The sequence below is a fragment of the Camelina sativa genome, chromosome 12 (genome assembly GCF_000633955.1).
Source record: "Camelina sativa cultivar DH55 chromosome 12, Cs, whole genome shotgun sequence".
NCBI classification, from domain to species: domain Eukaryota; kingdom Viridiplantae; phylum Streptophyta; class Magnoliopsida; order Brassicales; family Brassicaceae; genus Camelina; species Camelina sativa.
The window spans coordinates 19,345,052-19,366,994 of record NC_025696.1 but is presented as its reverse complement, the minus strand read 5'-3'; the positions used below and the strand labels follow the sequence as shown (position 1 = coordinate 19,366,994).

Here is a 21,943-nt window from a genome sequence, read left to right as displayed (position 1 = left end):
TTTCCACGTTCATATCCCACATCTGAGCTACCTAACTTTGTTGGAGAGTTCTGGATTCCTAAATCAATGGATGTTCTTCCTCGTCGAGTATTGTTTGGTGAAAAATCTAATGATGCAGTAGAAGGACGACCAGTGGAGAAACACTCACTGTCATGTATCTGAAAATGAGTTATATATATAGTTACAAATATTAGAGGTTAGCAAATTATGGATACATAATATTTACAAAAACAAAGTCACACAGAGAGACATACGTACCTCAGGGATCTCACTTCTAGCGTGCTTATTACGGTTTTGTCTTATTAAAGACTTAAGTCCTGAAAACCAAACCTCTGTTTCAGCTTTGTCTTTGCAAATCTGTGAAGTGTAAACATGAACGCATAAGATAAATTCAAGAGTATAATAAAAATCATTTTTTTTTTAATATGTTATGTTGTTAACTAACCAGATCAAGAGATCTATCTCCGTTGTGATATATGAGAGAAAATGACAAGTAATCCTTTTCTGGGCGTAGATATCTCCGAAAAACAGCCTATAAAAATAGTGAGTTCCATGAAAATAAGTTTTTATTAAATAAGAGAGTTAACTACGTAAATATTTGGGGTATGCTCACAGTTCTTTGTCCAGGGAGAATTCGCGAAACTGTAGATAACTTCAAACCTTTTTCTTCTCCGTGTGAGAGCCAAAACAATGTCGATTCATCCTGTAAAAGCGCGATGACAAGTCAAAATGTTTTTGTTTTTGTAGTAGAGCATACGAATGTCATATTGTCGAAACACTTATATGTGCGAAAGAAAGGGGAGTAGATTTCTACCGGCGCAAGCCTGAATGAGCGAAACTTTGGCCTTCCTTTGCGGCTATACTTGAGTAATTGACTTCCTTTTTTCAAAGCAATGAGTGCCTACAAGAAATTAATGTATATAAATGGACATATGAAGCTTTTGCATCTAAAATTCAAAACAAGAAATATCCCTAAAATAGAGTTTAATCCATCTTCTTTGTTACCCAAATCACAGACTCTGTAGTTTTGTAATCCTTTTTTTTTTTTTTTCTCTGGTTCTCTTGAGAAAAAGTGACTTAAAAATGAATGATGTTTCAGTACCAACATGCGTAAACTTAAAATTAATGGCTGGTTGTAGTACTGTAATAACGTCATTTAAAAAAATAAAAAACAAAGAAGAACATGAATTCTAAAAGAACATTGAAGTTTTGTTAGGCGATTTGAGAGAGTTGATTAAGCTAAAAAAAAATCTTTCCTAGAGGAAGAATTTAATTTGATTGGTGTCTATTTTACTATATAAAATCATTCAAAATTAATAGAAAACTTATGAAAAAAAATAAAGATGGAGAAAACAAACTTGGTCGATGTCACGCTCGTGATTGACATAGCTAGAGGGATCTGCCATTCCATCTGAGAAAACTCGAAAGAAGAAAGCCGTAGAGAAGAATAAGCTCAACAAGCATCAGGTGGTTTGATTCACCTGTCTTCATAGATGCATCCGTCTTCAATTCCTTCTCCTACTTGATCCACTACTATGCTCATTCAATTTTTGTTTTCTTCGAATTTTAACACACAATAATGATAACTAAAAATATTAATTTTTGAAACCAATTTAAAAAATTAGGTTGAGAGTCTATAATGATCCTTAAAATTAGGAGAATGGTAAAAAATAAATTAAAAAAGAGAGGACAATTTCTATGGGAACATCGCCATTTTAGGAGTGTTTGAAGCTCTCATGCAAATTCCTTTCCACATTTCACTCTCAGCATAATTCATATTAAGTTCTGTAAATTTTTTTAGCATATTGTGCATACAAATTCCACCTGAAAAATGTATATATTCTTACAAGCATATATACTAACACTACAAGAAAACAGGCAAATAGCGACTGCACTATTAGTCACTATTTGGTCGCTAAACGGTGTGTTACGACTAAATAGCGACTAAAACTAGTAGTCGTAAATCGAGAGTCGCTAAAATAAATAGTCGTAAAATTAGTCGCCAAATAGCGACTACATTACGACTATTTTGCGTAGTCGTAAATTTAGTCGTAATATAGTCACTAAATTTAGCGACCACGTTACAACTATTTTACGACAACGCAAAATAGTCATAATGTAGTCACCAAATTTAGTGACTAATTGACGACTAATTACTGACTATAGTTGTATTCAAGTATTTATACATTATTGTATTTATACAGTATTTATACAGTATTTATACAAATTACATATATTTTATTAATTGTTTTAAATATATTTAAATTATGAATAATGTTTTAAAACATTATTTTTTGAGTACTATATTTATTATTATAAACCATGATTACAAAAAAATTGTATTACAAAATAAAATTAAAAATCATAACTAAAAATAAGAATAGATGAAAAACTACATAATAAATGGTTTGTAGCACATTCTCAATTGCTTTGTATTCCATCATTGAAGCCTAGGTAGTTCCCATTAATGTTCCAAGAGCAACTCATTTCTTCAGAACAAACAAACAAAAAATGTATCATGGGGACTCATTTCCCATTATCAATATAACACAATTTCAAAATCGAGACTAGAAATGAGAAACAATCGGGACAAGCAATTCACTATAACTAACATGTCTTCTAGCTTAAAAACGTGAGTGTGAGTAAGAAGATCGACAATGGTGACTCAAGTTAAAGAGTGCATATAAAACAGGTGTCTAGAGATCGGTATTACCAAATAACTCTTGACAAATTCAACAAAAAGCCTCACAAAAATTACAACAGAGGCTTCTAAACAAATGACTCTTTGACAGATTTAATAAAAGTCTCACAACAATAAGTAGCAAAGTATATATATTGTACCTTAATAGCGAAAGATACAATAGGATAAGAAAATGTCTTAACCAATGAAAGTTTACCTTACGCTCTGAAATAAAGTTGTACATCATGAGCTCTGTCTAAGAGTGTGCTTGGCTGTGGCTTTCTCTGTAAGCCAAACATCATCTTCGACCTAAGAACAATAGGACACTGAATCAGATGGTTTACGCATGCAACAATGTGACTTCAAAGAATTGAAGAGTAATACAAGAGTAATAAAATAAACATAAGGGTTTTACCTATCTTCTTCCAGCCAACCGCTTTCAAGCTTCTCCAAATCCAGTCTATTGATCACAAACAACAAAATAATATAGTAAACAAAAATCACATGTTCAAACCATAAGCTTCAAAGACACAAACACAAACACCAACACACACACATACCAGATTTTATCATATAAAATCACCAAAACTGAGGTGACTCTGTGAAAGAAGTGATATGCTTTTAGAGAGCTTAGTTTGAGTACCTTCGGTGACTTTGGTGACACTGAGGAGAGCCGAGTTGAGCCTTAAGTTCTTTAAGCCACAAGACTCAACCAAAACAGCTGACACTTGATCTGAGAGAAACCCACCAAAGAAAGCAAAAAAAAAACAAAAAAATTTTGCACATAAGTACTCAAGAATTCTGAAAAGATGAAATAACAAAGCAGTTCCAGGATTTTTGAAAGAAAAGAAACCCACCTCCATGGAGACCAAAACAGATGGAGCTAGACATTTGAAAGAAATGACAAGAGATATACCCGCGTGGCAACAAAGCTATTGATGCGCTACTCCTTCCCTCACTTCTCCTTCATCATTCTTCTACTTCTTATCCTCCCTCATCTGCAATCACACAGGGGATGAGAAACGCGAAAAGGCAACTAAGTGGATCACATCAGCATTGGCTACCGATATCAAGCAGATAAATCAAACTCGTTTTCAGCAGAATCAAAGTGAAAATCTATGCTCCTACAGCGGAACAAGAAAAAAAAAAAAAAAGAAGGGATAACAAATGAAAGCAACTACTAAGCCTTCAAGAACGTCGGAGAGGATAGGTGTGAGAGCAAAAGAGAACTTGACCCATTGTTGCTTGATAGAAAAATTGATTCTTTAGTCGACCCAAGTTTTCGGCTGTGCGCCGGAGAAGCACACGACTTGAATCGAAGCAGATCTTTCCCGGTTTTGAGATCCCAACTTCTAATTTCGTCGATAAATCCACGGCTTAGCTTTTTCGTCTTCTATGCCGTCTTCCTCCGCTTCACCTCTCAGCTTCTGCTTCTTATATGTCGTCTTCAAACCAATTCGAAGATTAAGGTCATTACAAACGTAGACCAGAAACCCTAATCCCAAAATCAGATTTAAAGGGGGAAATAGAGATAGAACAAACTAACCTTCTCCCACGGAAACCAGTTTCCCTTCTAGATCTGGAGATACGGTCGGAGGTTTGGCCGGACAGAGTCATCGCGATTCGAAGAAATGAGAGTGAGAGTTTCTCCGAAAGAGTTTCGAGAGTGATGATGATTTTTTTTTTCTAAGTGTAGTGTGAGGAATAGAGGCACAGGTTGGTGAAGGTTTCTTTGTTTGTTGATTTTTATTTCTTTTTTTTGTTGGCCAATTTTCAATTCATATCAAAATCCAAAGTGGTACAAAAGCCTCTCAAAGCCCAGACTAAATGATATAGTTTTATGTTTTTTTTTTATCAACAATTAGTTTCAGATTTTACAATGACTAATTTAATAAATTTTATAAGTAAATAGTTTTTGGAAGTATTAAATTATATATATACACTAAATAGTTTTAGATTAGATTTAATTTTATACACATAATGGTTATATTTTGGTTAAATGGTTTATAATTTAATTTCTATATACTATACATTATAAAAGTTTAAAATTTAAGATATAGGGTTTAAAGTACAGGGTTTGGTGTATAGGTTTATGATTTGGGGTTAAGTTTTGAATTTATGAATTATGAATTAATTTCTAAGATTTAGAGTTTATGATTTAGGTCTTGGGGTTTGGTTAAGGGTTTGGGATTAAATTTTGAAAATTATGATTTTCTTAAATAGCGACTGATATGCGACTTCTTAGCGACCGTTTACTATAAGTCGCATATTAGTCGCTAAATTGGTGACTATTTAGCAACTACATATTTTGGTGTGCAATATAGTCATAAAATAGTCGCTAAATTACGACTAAACTAGCGACTAACATATGCAGTCGTTAAAAAATGACTAATATACGACCAAATATTTGTAGTCGTAAAATAGTCGCTAAATAGTCACTACTTAGTCGCCAAAAATGACGACTACATATATAGTCGCCAATTGTAGTCGTAAAATCCATGTTTTCTTGTAGTGTAATCAGAGGGCATCAATTTAGTTTAATTTTTTTGACAGATTTAACACAATCGAAAATCTATATAATAATAACAGTCCGAATAAATGCGACCAATAGTTGTGTTTTTTCAATCGTACATTTTGGATAATTTCTGAAAAGTCGTGATGGATCATTAGAATGGTTATATATGAAAAGTTACAACTGTTCATTGTAAAGTTGTGTTGATTGGAACATTCATATCTTTTGAAATCTATATATTTGTCTAATTGAACTGTTTTGATTTTTTTGCCATGACACAAAATCAACTAAAATTTAAATCTCAACGATTTATACATTTTTCTAGCATTCATTCTTTTAAAGGTCAAGAAATTCCTCTAATTTTTGATTTAACAAAAGATTTTTGGAATGATGAATCTAATTTACATCTTTTAGTTCATTTTAAATATAAAAGTTTAATAAAAATACCTAGAGTGTTTTTCCAAGATTTAGATGGATTACATAGTGAGTTTTTGGATTTGATATTTCAATATATTTAAACCCAATCCGAATAAATGCCACCAAAAGTTGTGTTTTTTCAATCGTACCTTTTGAATAATTTTTTTAAAAAAATATGTAAAAAATTTTAAATTGTATGTTTTACAAAAAGTTACGATTGTTCATTGTAACGATTTTTTTTGTAAAATTGTAACTGTTCATTGTAGAGTTGTGTTTATTCAAATATTCGTATCTTTTGAAATCTATCTATTTGAACTGTTTTCATTTTTTTGCCATGACACAAAATAATAGAAAATTTTAATATCAACAGTTTTTACAGCTTTCTAAATTATTCTCTAGCATTCATTCTTTTAAAAGTAAAGAAACTCTTCCAATTCTTGATTTAACAAAATATTTTTGGAATGATGAATCTAATTTACAACTTTGTGTTAATTTTAAATATAAAAAACTAATTTCTATAAATAATAGCAATCTGAATAAATGCCACCAAAAGTTGTGTTTTTTCAACCACCTTTTGGATATTTTTTTTAAAAATCTGTAGAAAAATTAAATTGTGTGTTATACAAAAAGTTGCGATTATTCATTGTATCGGTTTTTTTTTGTAAAGTTGCAAATGTTCATGGTAGAGTTGTATTTATTCGAATATTCGTCTCTTTTAAAATTTAGATATATTTGTCTTTTTGAACTATTTTCATTTTTTTGCCATGACACAAAATAATATAAAATTTCAATATCAACAGCTTTTACAGCTTTCTAATTGTTCTCTGGCATTCATTCTTTTAAAAGTAAAACTATTCCTCCAATTCTTGATTTAACAAAAGATTTTTGGAATGACGAATCTAATTTACAACTTTTAGTTAATTTTAAATATAAAAATTTCATGAAAATACTTAGAATTTTTTTCCAAGATTTAGATGGATTATATAGTGAGTTTTTGAATTTGAGTTCTCAATATACTAATAAAGATGTGTTCTATTTAAAAACAGTTTATATGAGTTATTAGGTGAAATCAAATGCAGACACAACATTTGCGATTTTTCGTAGCACCTTTTCATAATTTTTTTAATTCAAACCGTTGTATCTGTTTATTGTAAAGTTGTGTCTTTTCACTATATTTTATTTATATCTTTTCATCACAACTTTTCGGTCTAATAGGTGTGTCTATTAAAATAGTCATGTCTTTAAATCCATATTATGTTGAATCTAAATAATTAAATATCTAATATTCAACATTATTCTATAAACTAACTAAAATTTGAGAAATGATTATAGCAATAGAGAAATTTAATATAACTTAATATAGAATTTACAGTTGCGTCTATTTTTATAGTATCTTTTTGTTAAAAAAATAGTTTAATATTTAAAAATAAGAATAACAATCTGAATAAATACGAACAACAATTGCGACTTTGCTTAGTATTTTTGTAAGAAAATTGTTTTATCCTTTTCTTAAACCTCAAACAGTTGTATCTGTTCATTTCAGAGTTGTGTCTTTTAACTATATTTAATTCATATATTTTTATCACAACTTTTCGTTCTAATAGGTGTGTCTATCTAAATAGTCATGTCTTTTAAACTTTCTATATATTTGTCTTTTTCATCAATAACTAACAAATCAATCATTGAAACAAATTTTCCGTTTTTCTGTTTTTTTTTTGTGCACCTTTCCGTTTTTTATGTTTAATCTAAATAATTTGAATATTAATATCTAATATTCAATATTATTCTATAATCTAACTAAAATTTTAGAAATAATTATAGCAATATAGAAATTTAATAAAACTTAATATAGAATTTATAGTTGCGTTGCATCTATTTATTGTAACTTTTCGTTAAAAATTATTTTAATATTTAAAATTTATACTTCTTCCGTTTCAAATATAGGATGTTTAAGGTAAATGCACACATATTAAGATTGTTTATTTTTCTTTTAAAAAGTATCATATATATTTAAATTAAAAAATTTCAACTAATCATAAAGAACACTGTTAAAAAAATGATTACAGATTATTAAATATATATTAAAATTTGCATGGAAAATTACAGAATATCTTATATTTTGAAACAAAAAAGAGAGGCCAAAACATCGTATATATTGAAACGGAGGGAGTATTATTTTGTTTTTAATTATATTTATTTAATAGAAAATTATATTTACTCATTACAACCATTAGTTCAATATTCTCAGTTAGCATTACTTTGTCATAATGATTTTTTTAATTGTAGCTTTACCATTATTCTTCATAAAAAAACCTTATATTTATAATACTTTAAACAATATTTTTTTGCAAAGTTGCGTCTATTCTACATAATATTTTTTGTTATAAATTTTCATTTTGATGGTTGTGTTTTTTGTAACAGTTATGTTTAATGTTTATGTATTCAAACTATTTTATTACATTCAAATAATTTTATAATATATAATTTTAAATTTTATTTACTTTTTTTTCTAAAATACTTCTTCCACGATATCGCGGGGGTCTGAGTCATAGTATTAATAATGTTAGACCATGAAAATTTATTAATTTATAAAAGTTTTAGTAGTATGTTTGATAAAACATGTGAGATGGTGAATGATTCTTTGTCTGATTCAACCATCTCGTGGAGCGAGAGTGGCAAGAGTTTCATCGTTTGGAATCCATCCATCTGCACTTTCGACTTTCCAGAGATGTTTCATTAAGATTCTTTGGCTTTGAACACCACGATATCTGCTGTCTCCACGATATATATTGACTGTCTCGACGATTTTTTATTCATTACCAAGTTGCTTCATCAATACGGCTTTAAAAAAGTTGACTCTTTCTGAGCAACGGGAATTTGCAAATGATGACTTCGTGAGAGTTAAACCTGATCTTATTCGGAACATATATAAATGCAAAAGAGCTCAAGATCGAAACATTAAAGAAGGGAAAGAGCGGCTAAAGCAACTTAGGGAGATGAGGAAAAGCAACTATAGGGAGATGAGGAAGAATATGAAGAACCTGTTCTAGTTAATTTGAAACAAAACTCCTAGTAAAAAAAAATCGAAGTTTTTCATTATTGGATTTACTGTAGAACAATGGGCAAATAAACATAAACAAATGTTATTTTCTACGTAGCCAACTCCAAAAACCTTTACGTTTATGTACTTTGACATTGCCTTCTTCAGACACTTTTCTGATTTGAAGTTGCATGTATGTCTATCTATACAATGGCCATCTTTAGAAATATTTTTAGATGCATTGCTCCAGTCGCTCTGTTGTTGAATTTCTTCTCCATATATTCCAACACCACATTGAACAATCTCGTAGACGTCAGAGGGTGTGCAACTAAATTCGAACAATATCTCATTGTCGTCCACTTCAAAACAACTACCTGTTTCGAGCAAGTCATCATGAAATAAACAAAGATGTTCCGACTGTATGCCAGGGGACTGTTCAGGTAAGTTACAAGAATGATAAACTTCGTTGATGGAGTCACCATTTTTGCTTTTGAGATGACAAAATAAACTGATAAGCTTTTTCCCCGCAGTGATCACCCCTGTAGGGGAAATCACGATGCATGCTTTAAACCTTGTGGATGAAGTATAATGACTATCACTCTCTGGACGAATGGTCAAGAAATTCCCGTTAGCTTGGTGCTCGAAGGTCGCGGGCACTTCACTTCCTGGTAAAACTCTCAATCTTTGAGAGAAGGATTGTTGGATAATATCTCTTCGTGCTTCTTCGTTCAGTTTGAAGCAATTGGTGAAATTGTAGTCCACATATGTATTTAAGCTTAACGCGAAAGTTACACTCTCTAGTGATTCACAGTCACATGCATTTAACCACTTGAGCGTAAGAGGAAGCTGTGGCAACGATTTGAGTTTTCTACAGCCCCCTATATGAAGATAGTTTAGCTCAAGAAGATCTTCGATCCAATCTGGAATCTCCTCAATACCCGTACACCTTAGGTCTAGATACATTAGACTTTCAGGGAGATGTGTTAATATCTTTAAGTTTCCACTACCTCTTATAAGGAGAGTCGTGAGACGAGTGCAAAGCATTATTGATTTAGGTAGTTCTTCTGCCAGTGTGTCATCTATAACGAGCCATGAGATGTGCGTAGAAATACTTGGAAAACTTTTCAGTTGTGAGCATCCATACATGTTGACGAAATCAAGAGACGCCAAGTTAAAGAGAGTTGGAACAACTTCTAGCTTCGTGCAGTTGTGTATTACCAACGTATGTAGTTTTCTAAGTTCCGAAAAGGAGGAAGGAATCTCTACCAAACTCTTGCAATAGCTCAGTTCCAATCTCTCAAGATTTGTAGCATTTGAAAGATCTGGAAGTTCCTTTAAATGAGAGGATCGTGTCAAATCCATTTTCTTGAGATTTGTAAGTGGCTGTTTTAAAACACAAGCAAAGAGAAAACATAAGAAGAACACAATGAGAAAGTAAACGTACATATTATATTCCAAGTAAATAGTTTAACCTGTGTTCCTTGCCAAAGCTTCTCAAGATGGCTCTCCTGCAAATCAAGCTCTACAAGATATTCTGGATGAAATGTAGTAGGAAGAGCATTTCTTGGGTATGCTTCCCAGTGAAGTAACCTTAGATGAGGTGGAAACTCAAATTCCTCATGTATGTCCACTCGATCATGTTTGACATATCTTGCATTGTAGATACTTAGGAATCGAAGATTACGCATTCTTTTGAAAGCTCCCTCATTTATGAAAACTTTATTGATTCGAGATGTATCAAGGGATATGCCTAAAGCAGCTCTAGTATCCTAAAATATATACTCCAAATTAAGAATTTGTTAGTACAACGGAAAAGAATGCTTACCTTTACCAAAAAATAATTCAAATCGAAGTAAAAAATTTACTTTATCATTCTCGAGGACATAACAAATCTCATCTGCATCAATTAAGATGTTGCGTTTCCAAGGCTCTTGTCTATGAATTGCTTGTCTACCCACTAGTTGTAGTAACTTGTGCATTACTATTATCCCACTAGTAGATGTATGAATAAGTGATTTATTGGTTAGGATTTTCAACCCGTTTTTGACATCCAAGTTACTGTCAGCGAGCATTGCAACCACATGATCATCTTTGTGGTAGTTGAAAAAGACTGCAATGTAGAGAAATAGAGCTTGTTCTTCCTCATGTAAACAATCATACCCAACTCTAAGTGCTCCCTCGATATTTCGATCAATGCTAGTTTCTAGCCTGTCCAATAGAGCTTCCCACTCACCCTCCCCCTTCCCACGTAAAGATGAACCCATGACACGCAAACCCAATGGAAGGTTATCAAAAATACCTATTACTCTTTCTGTAAGCTTTTTGAAACCATCAGGTGGAGAGCTTTTTCTAAAAGCATATTGACAAAATATCTTAAGAGCTTTGTCTATAGATGGAAAACCCACATGGTAAGTATTGTTGATACCATGTTGCCTCAAAAGGTCTTGATCTTCTGTTGTCACAACGATCCTACTTCCCGGACCAAACCAACTAGTCTCATTAGCCAAAGCCTCCAATTGCTTTAGATCATTCACATCATCAAGAATGATAAGCACTTTTTGGTCGCATAGCCTTTCTTGTATTGCACCTAAATGGTATATCCTCATACCATTTTGGTTTAAAATCTTTGATAGAAGCTGCTCTTGTAAACGCAGCTTCAAGCCATACTCGTCAAGACCACTATTATAGCTTCCTCTAAGATTCTCCACAAAACAACTAAGCTGGAAACTACTTGAGAGTAAACTATGTAAAGCTCTGGCAATGGTTGTCTTACCAATGCCTGAAGGGCCACATATTCCAACTATCAAAGCTCCATCCTCGTAATCTAAATCTAACAAATACTTCATTTTCTCCAAGTGTGCTTCAAGTCCAACCATATCGTCAAAATCTCTGGAGATTGTAGTGTTTAGTTTGTTTGAAATATCTCTGGAAATCTTTTCAATCATCTTTGATTCATTGTCCCTAACAAGTGAGAAAGAATAATTTCAAGAAAGAAACAATCAAAATTTAATTAAAAGGAAACAAAAAAAAAAACAAAACATACCAGTTTTGGAAGTGTTCTCCAGCTATGTTTCCCACATGGTTCAAAGCTTGACTCCATCTTTGCCTCTTCTCTTTCGTACTTCGGGAACACGTTTCAGTGAAAGCCATCCCAAACTCTCCCGTCTGTTTCCGCACATCAGATGGATCTACTCCATAGAAGACCGTCATCACTATTTGTCCCATAGCATCCTTACACTCGATAATCTCCAACAACTCGTCCAAGCACCATCTCGAAGAAGCATAGTTCTTCGACAGCAAGACGATTGAGATTCTTGATTCCCTAATCGCTTGTCTGAGAGCAGGTGCAATGGTTTGGCTTCTCTCGATCCCTTGATCATCGAACATCGTGATCCCATTGTAGTTAAACTCTTTACGTAAATGACTCAGAAACGTTTTACGGACGTCAGCTCCGTGGAAGCTCGCAAAGACGCGGTATCTCCAGGTGCGGGGCGAAGAAGAAGCCATGGGATAAAATGGCGAGAAAAGTTCAAGATCACATATACACAAATGCTTCTGGATGAGCCGGATATGAAGAAGCAACTGAAAAACGCGTATCCATTATATTGACTTTTGACGACTTCTGAGAAAGAGAGAGATGAAGTTATTTTATGGTGCTAATACGGAAAGAGAGAAGAAGTCAAATTATAAATTAAGGGCATTTCGAGCCAAGGAATGAAAACACGTTTTGTTTCGAATGTCTCAACTCTCAAGCTAGCAGTGATCATTTCTATGGTCTGAACGTGCGTTTTATTCGAAGAAGAGGATATATAGTTCCATGATGTTGGTAAAATAAATACTTTGGAATTATAAGAATAAAACAATGGTTGAAAATCAAACATTTTTAAGATAGATACAGTATATCCTAATATATATATAATCAATTGTAATAACTTACGAAATAATGTCACAGTTAAACAAATGAGGTGAGAGTTCTTTGGTGATGGATATACATCGATCGACCACTTTGACGAATTCATTGTCAAATGATACAATATCTTTTTGTCTTTTTATATATATATATATATATATATATATATATATATATATATANCTCCAGGTGCGGGGCGAAGAAGAAGCCATGGGATAAAATGGCGAGAAAAGTTCAAGATCACGTATACACAAATGATTCTGGATGAGCCGTATATGAAGAAGCAACTGAAAAACGCGTATCCATTATACTGACTTTTGACGACTTCTAAGAAAGAGAGAGATGAAGTTAATTTTATGGTGCTAATACCGAAAGAGAGAAGACTTTTGAAGTCAAATTATAAATTAAGGGCATTTCGAGCCAAGGAATGAAAACACGTTTTGTTTTGAATGTCTCAACTCTCAAGCTAGCAGTGATCATTTGTATGGTCTGAACGTGCGTTTTATTCGAAGAAGAGGATATATAGTTCCATGATGTTGGTAAAATAAATACTTTGGAATTATAAGGATAAAACAATGGTTGAAAATCAAACATTTTTAAGATAGAGAGTTAATTTTGATTTTTAACTGTGACATAATCAATTGTAATAACTTACGAAATGATGTCACAGGTAAACAAATGAGGTGAGAGTTAATTTGGTGATGGATATACATCGATCGACCACTTTGACGAATTATTATTTGTCAAATTATACAATATTTTGTCTTTTTTTTTATATATATATATAAATGTCTAAGGATCCACTGATCCAGTTTACTTTTAAAATGTTTGCACTCACGTTGTGCATTAATTATTGTAAGCTTAAAAACAGTATTAAATTGCACCATTATATATATATATATATGTAATTACTAGAAAGTTACCCACGCGATACGTAGGTTATAAAATCAAATATTTTGTATGTAAAATAAAATTTTATTAAATTGTATATGAAATGTTCATGATATTATTTATATATGCCTTGAAAAGAATTTAAATACATACATTTATCAGTAAATAAATATGAAGTGTGTTAAAAAAGGACAATTTTTACATATTGCATAAAAATAAGTTTTGGTTTTAAATTTAGCAAATCATTTCTAAATTCTAAAAATACTAAAATAGCATCATGCTTTTTATCTTATACTCTAAATACTAAACCATATATCTTCAAAATTATACCCTAAATGTAAAATATAAAAATATAGATAACCATTGGAAATTGTGTAAGGTTTTTGCGGCATAATGGCAGATGGAGTAAGGTTACAGGAAAATAGACATAAGGTATGATTGGCAACTCAAACAATACCAGTGCGATATAAAAGTAGTTTTGCTTTTGTACAAGTTAATCTACTATAATTTGTACCACTTTTAATGATTGACATATGTCTATGATGAAAGTATTGAGGTTACAATATGTGTATATACATTAAATATTTTACAATAGGTCTCTGTAATGTTTTTCCGTGTAATACGAAAAAATGTTGTAAAGTTTGGGAAGTGATTCCAAAGAGGCATAAAGAAATATGTGATCTTTTGACCATTTATATATGCATTACATGATAATATTAGGCTCAATCTTTTTATCAATATACAGAGTAAAATATTTTTTTGTAATGGGGATAAAAAAACTTTTAAAAATGAAAAACAAAGCAAATTTACAAAACATAAACTTAGAAATATATTGTAGTTGAAGATCAGAGGACTTTAATGATTGACATATGTCTATGATGAAAGTATTGAGGTTACAATATGTGTATATATATATTAAATATTTTACATTAAGTCTCTGTAATGTTTTTCCGTGTAATACGAAAAGATGTTGTAAAGTTTGGAAAGTGAGTCCAAAGAGACATAAAGAAATATGTGATTTTTTGACCATTTATATATGCATTACATGGTAATATTTGGCTCAATCTTTTTATCAATATGCAGAGTAAAATTTCTTTTTGTAATGGGGATAAAGAACTTTTAAAAATGAAAAACAAAGCAAATTTACAAAACATAAACTTAGAAATATATTGTAGTTGAAGATCAAAGGACTTATAAGAGGAGAAATCTAAGGGACTTACAACTATAATATTATGAGTGAATGTTCAAAGCCAAAGAGATCGTGCTTTAGGAGTCAAGCATTGTTGGATATGGGTTTCACCCAGCCTTAACAGGCTTTCCTACAGGCTCATTATCGAAATAAGTCACCCCAAAGTCCATGAATATAGGCTGACCAAAACCCTCTTACCGGGCCGACAAAGCTCCTAGAAGGCCCAATTGAGACGGACAGCCCAATAAGTGACGGCGCGCATAAGAACGACCGCCGACTTTACTTAGAGACAATCCCACATCGATCCCGAGGCGGAGAGATAAAGCGTCCCATCAGCTATAAATACCGAGGGAGCAGCTTGCAGAAGCCATCAAGTAACATTGGGCAAGAGTCAGGAGTAAATACGATTCTAAGCTATAGTCCTGTTAGTCAATTTGAGAATACAAGTCTCTGTAATTAGCCGATCGGCTCATAACGGTTATATTGTAATTCGACGATCTTTAACTATCTTAATAAAAGTTCTTTGTTTCGCCCTTCTTAATTGTCATCCCCGAGTTAGTAGCTATACTAGTTCAACATTTGGTGCGCATCCAGGGAACAGAAACAAGGGCAACTTTTGAAGAGAGTCCAACATCGACGGAGCACGTCTTGAACAATGGGAGAAAGAAAGACGACCGGCAGCGATGGGTATGTGGCAGACACGCCGGACCGCATCCAGCAGGCCCACGAGGAACTTCCAATACTACCGACCCGGCCCCCGGCAACGCCGAACGGATCGATCGGCGAAGGAACCAGTGCCCTCGATGTAGGAGCACTAATGAGAAGCATCCTGGAAAAGATAGACGCCCAGGACAGGAAGACAGAAGAACGATTCGCCACTCTCTCTAGCGTCTGCGCAAAACTACAAGAAAATGCCGGACATCAGCACGGCACCAATAGAGCCGATCCCAATAGTGCCGAGAAGAACCAGAGCGGAGAATTGGCCGAGCTCAAAAGTCAAATGAAAGATGTCACAAGGAAGTTCCACCAGGCGATCAGCACGGCACCTGATGTAGACCATATGCTGGAGCAATCCCAGAAACTCCGTTCACTGAGCGGATTCGCCGGGTCGTCGATCGTCCTGATTGTAAAATAAAGCACCTACCTCCATACAAAGGAGACTCGGACCCAACCCATCATTTGACGTCCTTCGAGATTGCGATCCACCGTTGCGAGTTTCCCCCAGAAGAGCTCGACGCCGAGAAGTGCTAGCTTTTTATAGAAAACCTGAGCGGTGACGCCCTCGGCTGGTTTTCTTCTTTGCCGCCTGACTCAATCGACAGTTTCCGTACACTCTCGCTAACCTTTTTGAAGCAGTACTCGATTTTGGCCGTCCCCACGGCGACAATCGCCGACCTCCATAACATCGAGCAAGGCGAGCATGAACCACTGCGGAAGTTCATGGATAGGCTTAAAAAGATCACCACACAAGTGAATGCACCCCTTAGCGTTTCGCTTGCCGCCCTCTAAAAGGCTCTGTGGTACGAATCAAAGTTCCGTGAGGATCTCAAGTTGAACAGATTTCCTACTTTCCAAGATGCCCTCCATCAAGCAGGAGTCCACATTGAAATGGAGGAAGAAAAAGTCATCTACGACAAAAAAACGCGCTTCTACCGGAGTCCAAGTATCAACCGGCAAGGCAAAAGAGGTATACCACAAACCTTGCCAACACCTCGACAAAGAATACCTCGCGGACAGTAAGAAGCGCGGCGCAACATACCTCGTCAATGACGCTCCGCCGACCCCGGCAGCAAGCTCGTCAGTTATGATACCGACGACCCCACCAAAAGGGGCCAGAGAGGAGCCCGACCATAACCTGTACTGCGAGTTACCCGAGTACACTAGACACTCAACACAGTCCTGCCGACATTTACAAAATGCGCTATTGGGCAAGTACCTCAACGGCGAGGTCAAAGTGGAGCTGCGCCAATATAAAAGTAATGCCCCACGAGGACGAGGTCGAGGACGCCACGGGCAGCAAGGACAAGGTCCAAATAACCACTTCAACAACGGACCAGCACCGAATAACCAGCCCGTAGCCGGTAACCAGATAGGCGGACAGAAAAACCAGCCGGCTGACGCGCCACCACCTCCAGCTCGTCGTAGAATTAACGTCATAAGGGGAAGTCTCCCATACGACCCTAACTGGCCTCGTACCGTGTATCCCGTCCACGACGTCGAAAGAGCCGAGCGCGACTGGTTACCTGGTAGTACACCTATATGCCGATCGTACTTCCCGATCATGTTCGGAGAAGAAGACACTGCCGAGCTGTGAACCACGCCCACCGGACCTGTCGTTGTTGAAATAAATATCGGCGATTGTTTAGTCTCGGATGTGTTAGTTGACACAGGGAGTTTGGTGAATGTCATCTTCCTGAGGGCGCTCCCGCAGATAAAGGTTGACCTGAACCTGACCATGCCCGAAGTACAAACCTTGACTGATTTTGATGGATGCTCCCTTACCTCTCTAGGAACGGTCATGTTCCCAATGCGAGTCGGTGGTACGGTCCACCTCTTCGATTTCGCAGTCATCGACCGACCAAGCGCGTATAACGCCATCCTTGGGACGCCTTGGCTCCATAAAATGAAGGCTGTGGTTTCCACGTACCACCAGTGTGTTAAATTCCCAACATAATTCGGCACTTACACCCTCTACGCCAACCCAACGGCAACCCAATGGCCACCCCTTCGCCATGTCGACATGATAATGGGAGGATTGACAGCATGCAGAGATTCCGTACGGTCAATTCGTGACTACGTAAGGGCCAGCACAGCCGCGGTATGGCCAGTTAAAGTCCCACCCTTCGTACCTCCGATCACGTTCACTGCAGACGACTTGGATAGAGTTAACTTTCCACACAACGACCCTCTCATCATCGAATTACACGTTGGTGAGAGCGAAGTGACAAGGATCATGGTCGACACAGGAAGCTCCGTCAACGTTATCTTCAGAGACGTCCTCGACAAAATGGAGGTTAATAACAGAGAAATCAAACCATCGATCAGGCCACTCACTGGGTTCGACGGAAATTACATGATGACGTCCGGCATAATCAAATTGCCGATCTACGTATCTGGCGTACCTTCGTGGCACAAGTTTGTCGTGGTTGACAAACCAGCAGTCTATAACATCATTCTCGGATCCCCCTGGATTCACAACATGAAGGCCGTCCCGTCGACTTATCATCAGTGTGTTAAATTCCCCTTGTCCGGCCAGATATTCACTATCAAGGGCAATTAAGCGGACGCTATGAACTGTTTCGTAATCGAATGCAAGTTGCGGAAGGCCACTGACTTATAGCAATCACAACAAGCGCTGGACGAGTCACCAGCACCCAGCCCCGAGGAAATTCCAAGTCACCACCTGGTCGACAAAATCAATATCGACGAGAGTGACCCAAAGCGATGCGTTGGGACCGGCGCGGATCTCGACCCGGCAATAAGGGCCGACCTGATTCAATTCTTGAAGGACAACGCCTCCACCTTTGCCTGGTCTTTTGACGATATGGTTGGAATTAGCATGGACGTCACAAGTCATGAACTTAACTTCGACCCTACCTACAAACCTGTCAAGCAAAAGCGGCGTAAGCTCAGACCCGAACGATCCAAGGCGGTAAATGACGAGGTCAAAAAGTTGTTAGCTGCCAGATCTATCATGGAGGTCAAATATCCTGAATGGCTAGCAAATCCGGTAGTGGTTAAAAAGAAAAATGGGAAGAATAGAGTCTGCATCGACTTTACAGATTTCAATAAAGCCTGCCCAAAAGATAGCTACCCGTTACCACATATAGAGAGACTCGTCGAAGCCATAGCAGGCAATGCATTGCTCTCCTTCAAGGACGCCTTCTCAGGATATAACCAAATCCTGATGCACACCGATGACCACAAAAAAACCGCCTTTATCACCGATTAAGGCACGTTCTGCTACAAAGTAATGCTGTTCGGCCTGAAAAACGCGGGAGCCACCTATCAACGTCTCGTCAATAAGATATTTGCTGACCAATTAGGGATAACTATGGAGGTATACATCGACGATATGTTAGTCAAGTCCGCAAATGCAAACGACCATGTCGAGCATCTGCGAAAATGTTTTCAAACCCTGAATAAATATAATATGAAACTCAATCCGGCAAAATGCTCATTCGGCGTGACGTCAGGAGAATTTCTAGGGTACATCGTCACAAAAAGGGGAATAAGGCAAACCCGAAGCAGATCAAAGCTATACTTGATATGCCCTCTCGGTGAAACAAGCGCGAAGTCCAGCGTCTGACCGGCAGAATAGCGGCCTTAAACCGATTTATTTCACGGTCAACCGACAAGAGCTTGCCGTTCTACCAGTTGCTGCGATCGACAAATAAGGAGTATGAGTGGACCGCTGAGTGCGACCATGCGTTCGTCGAGTTAAAAACTTATTTGACCACCCCTCCCATACTTTCGAAGCCTGAGGAAGGAGAAAAGCTTTACCTGTATATCGCTGTTTCTGGGTCGGCAGTTAGCGGGGTGTTAGTCAGAGATGACCGGGGCGAACAAAAGCCTATTTTTTTGTCAGCAAGACCCTTGACGGGGCCGAGCTACGTTATCCGAATTTGGAAAAATAGCCTACGCCGTAGTAATCTCGGCTCGCAAGCTTAGACCCTATTTCCAGTCGCATACAATCGCGGTCTTGACGAACCAACCTCTGCGGCAAATACTTCATAGCCCAGGACAATCAGGTGGCATGGCAAAGTGGGCAGTCGAGTTAAGTGAATATGACATCGAGTACCTTGCCCGAACGTGCATGAAATCTCAGGTAATAGCAGATTTCATTGTCGAGCTGCCTCAACATTTCACCTCTCCCACTTCAAACGAGGAAAATTGGTATTTGTACATCGACGGAGCTTCGTCGCAGCATGGTTCAGGAATCGGGATTCGCCTGACATCCCCTACTGGAGAGGTCGTTGAGCAATCATTCTGCCTCAACTTCACCGCAACAAACAATGAGTCGGAGTATGAAGCATTACTTGCCGGAATGCGGGTTGCAGCGGGGATCGGCGTAAAAAGGCTTCACGCCTACTGTGATTCCCAGCTCGTCGCTNACGACCATGTCGAGCATCTGCGAAAATGTTTTCAAACCCTGAATAAATATAATATGAAACTCAATCCGGCAAAATGCTCATTCGGCGTGACGTCAGGAGAATTTCTAGGGTACATCGTCACAAAAAGGGGAATAAGGCAAACCCGAAGCAGATCAAAGCTATACTTGATATGCCCTCTCGGTGAAACAAGCGCGAAGTCCAGCGTCTGACCGGCAGAATAGCGGCCTTAAACCGATTTATTTCACGGTCAACCGACAAGAGCTTGCCGTTCTACCAGTTGCTGCGATCGACAAATAAGGAGTATGAGTGGACCGCTGAGTGCGACCATGCGTTCGTCGAGTTAAAAACTTATTTGACCACCCCTCCCATACTTTCGAAGCCTGAGGAAGGAGAAAAGCTTTACCTGTATATCGCTGTTTCTGGGTCGGCAGTTAGCGGGGTGTTAGTCAGAGATGACCGGGGCGAACAAAAGCCTATTTTTTTGTCAGCAAGACCCTTGACGGGGCCGAGCTACGTTATCCGAATTTGGAAAAATAGCCTACGCCGTAGTAATCTCGGCTCGCAAGCTTAGACCCTATTTCCAGTCGCATACAATCGCGGTCTTGACGAACCAACCTCTGCGGCAAATACTTCATAGCCCAGGACAATCAGGTGGCATGGCAAAGTGGGCAGTCGAGTTAAGTGAATATGACATCGAGTACCTTGCCCGAACGTGCATGAAATCTCAGGTAATAGCAGATTTCATTGTCGAGCTGCCTCAACATTTCACCTCTCCCACTTCAAACGAGGAAAATTGGTATTTGTACATCGACGGAGCTTCGTCGCAGCATGGTTCAGGAATCGGGATTCGCCTGACATCCCCTACTGGAGAGGTCGTTGAGCAATCATTCTGCCTCAACTTCACCGCAACAAACAATGAGTCGGAGTATGAAGCATTACTTGCCGGAATGCGGGTTGCAGCGGGGATCGGCGTAAAAAGGCTTCACGCCTACTGTGATTCCCAGCTCGTCGCTAACCAATACAATGGAGAGTACGGTACCAAATGCGGCCGCATGGACGCATACTTAAAGATAGTAAAGGAGCTCGCACAGGAGTTCAACCATTTTGTGATCGACAAGATACCTCGAAGTGCCAACGCTCCCGCAGACGCTCTGGCCATCTTAGCGTCAACCTCAGATCCGGACCTACGTCGAGTAATCCCAGTCGAGAGTATTTAAGTAAGTAGCATCGATGACGGAGCTCAAGTTAACGTAATATCCGCCGACCCGATGGAACACGCCGACCCGGACGATGAAACATGGCCTAACAATGATGTCGAGCCCGCTGATTGGCGCTAGGAAATACTTCAGTACATCAACGAAGGAGTAGTCCCGGCGGACAAATGGAAGTCCCGACGTCTAAAAAAGAAAGCGGCACAGTACGCCTTAGTTGAAGGACGCCTTTACCGTTGGAGCGCGGCCGGCATATTACTGCATTGCATCTCGGCAGAAGAGGCCCAACGAGTAATGCAGGAAACGCACGAAGGAACCGGAGGAAACCATTCTGGCGGACACGCCCTAGCACTAAAAATCAGAAAACATGGAATTTATTGGCCAACCATGGTCAGCGACTGCAAGCAATTTGCCGTGAAATGCGAAAAGTGTCAGAGACATGCGTCCGATATACATGCCCCGGCGGAATTGCTCTCTACAACAACAGCGCCATACCCATTCATGAGATGGGCAATGGATATCGTCGGACCACTGCCCGCGTCGCACGACAAAAAATTTCTTCTTATATTGACTGACAACTTCATCAAGTGGGTCGAAGCGGAGTCCTATAAGAAAATCCAAGCGAATGAGGTCCAGAATTTTGTGTGGAAAAACATAATATGCCGACACATATTGCCTTACGAGATCGTAACTGATAACGGATCGCAGTTCATATCCAAGAAATTCGACAATTTCTGCGCAAGTTGGCGTATCCGGCTCAGCAAGTCGACTCCGAGGTACCCTCAAGGTAACGGCCAGGCAGAGGCAACCAACAAGACGATCATAAATGGCTTTAAAAAGCTACTCGAAGAAAAGAAAGGTCTCTGGGCCGACGAGCTAGACGGCGTGCTATGGTCTCACCGAACAACTCCACGAAGAGTATCAGGACAAACACCATTCTCACTAGCCTACGGCCTGAAAGCAATGGCACCAGCCGAAG

At 37.5% G+C, this 21,943-nt stretch overlaps 1 protein-coding gene, 2 long non-coding RNA genes and 1 pseudogene across 6 annotated transcripts; 1 reads left to right on the top strand and 3 right to left on the bottom strand.

Annotated features, from left to right (window-relative positions):
• On the bottom strand, positions 443-889 carry LOC104733659. The gene is made up of 3 exons (XR_002034544.1): positions 815-889; positions 614-703; positions 443-532 (listed from the first exon to the last, which is right to left on the bottom strand). It is a non-coding gene; the product is annotated as an uncharacterized LOC104733659 (long non-coding RNA).
• On the bottom strand, positions 2,327-4,558 carry LOC104732210. Of its 4 annotated transcripts, XR_758740.2 has the most exons (7): positions 4,227-4,550; positions 3,916-4,125; positions 3,538-3,678; positions 3,324-3,413; positions 3,096-3,140; positions 2,898-2,989; positions 2,327-2,489 (listed from the first exon to the last, which is right to left on the bottom strand). It is a non-coding gene; the product is annotated as an uncharacterized LOC104732210 (long non-coding RNA). The 4 variants fall into 4 exon arrangements; XR_758741.2 differs by having other exon boundaries at positions 3,241-3,413; positions 3,538-4,125; positions 4,227-4,558; XR_758738.2 differs by having other exon boundaries at positions 3,538-4,125; positions 4,227-4,553.
• LOC104733658 lies at positions 8,753-12,158 on the bottom strand (annotated as a pseudogene).
• On the top strand, positions 17,386-17,919 carry LOC104733657. Its single transcript, XM_010453220.1, has one exon. The coding sequence runs from the start codon at positions 17,386-17,388 to the stop codon at positions 17,917-17,919; it is 534 nt and encodes a 177-aa protein (XP_010451522.1).

Bases quoted from the DNA above. Each gene is read 5' to 3' on its own strand.
- LOC104733657 (XM_010453220.1), top strand. From the start codon at position 17,386: ATGGGAGGATTGACAGCATGCAGAGATTCCGTACGGTCAATTCGTGAC.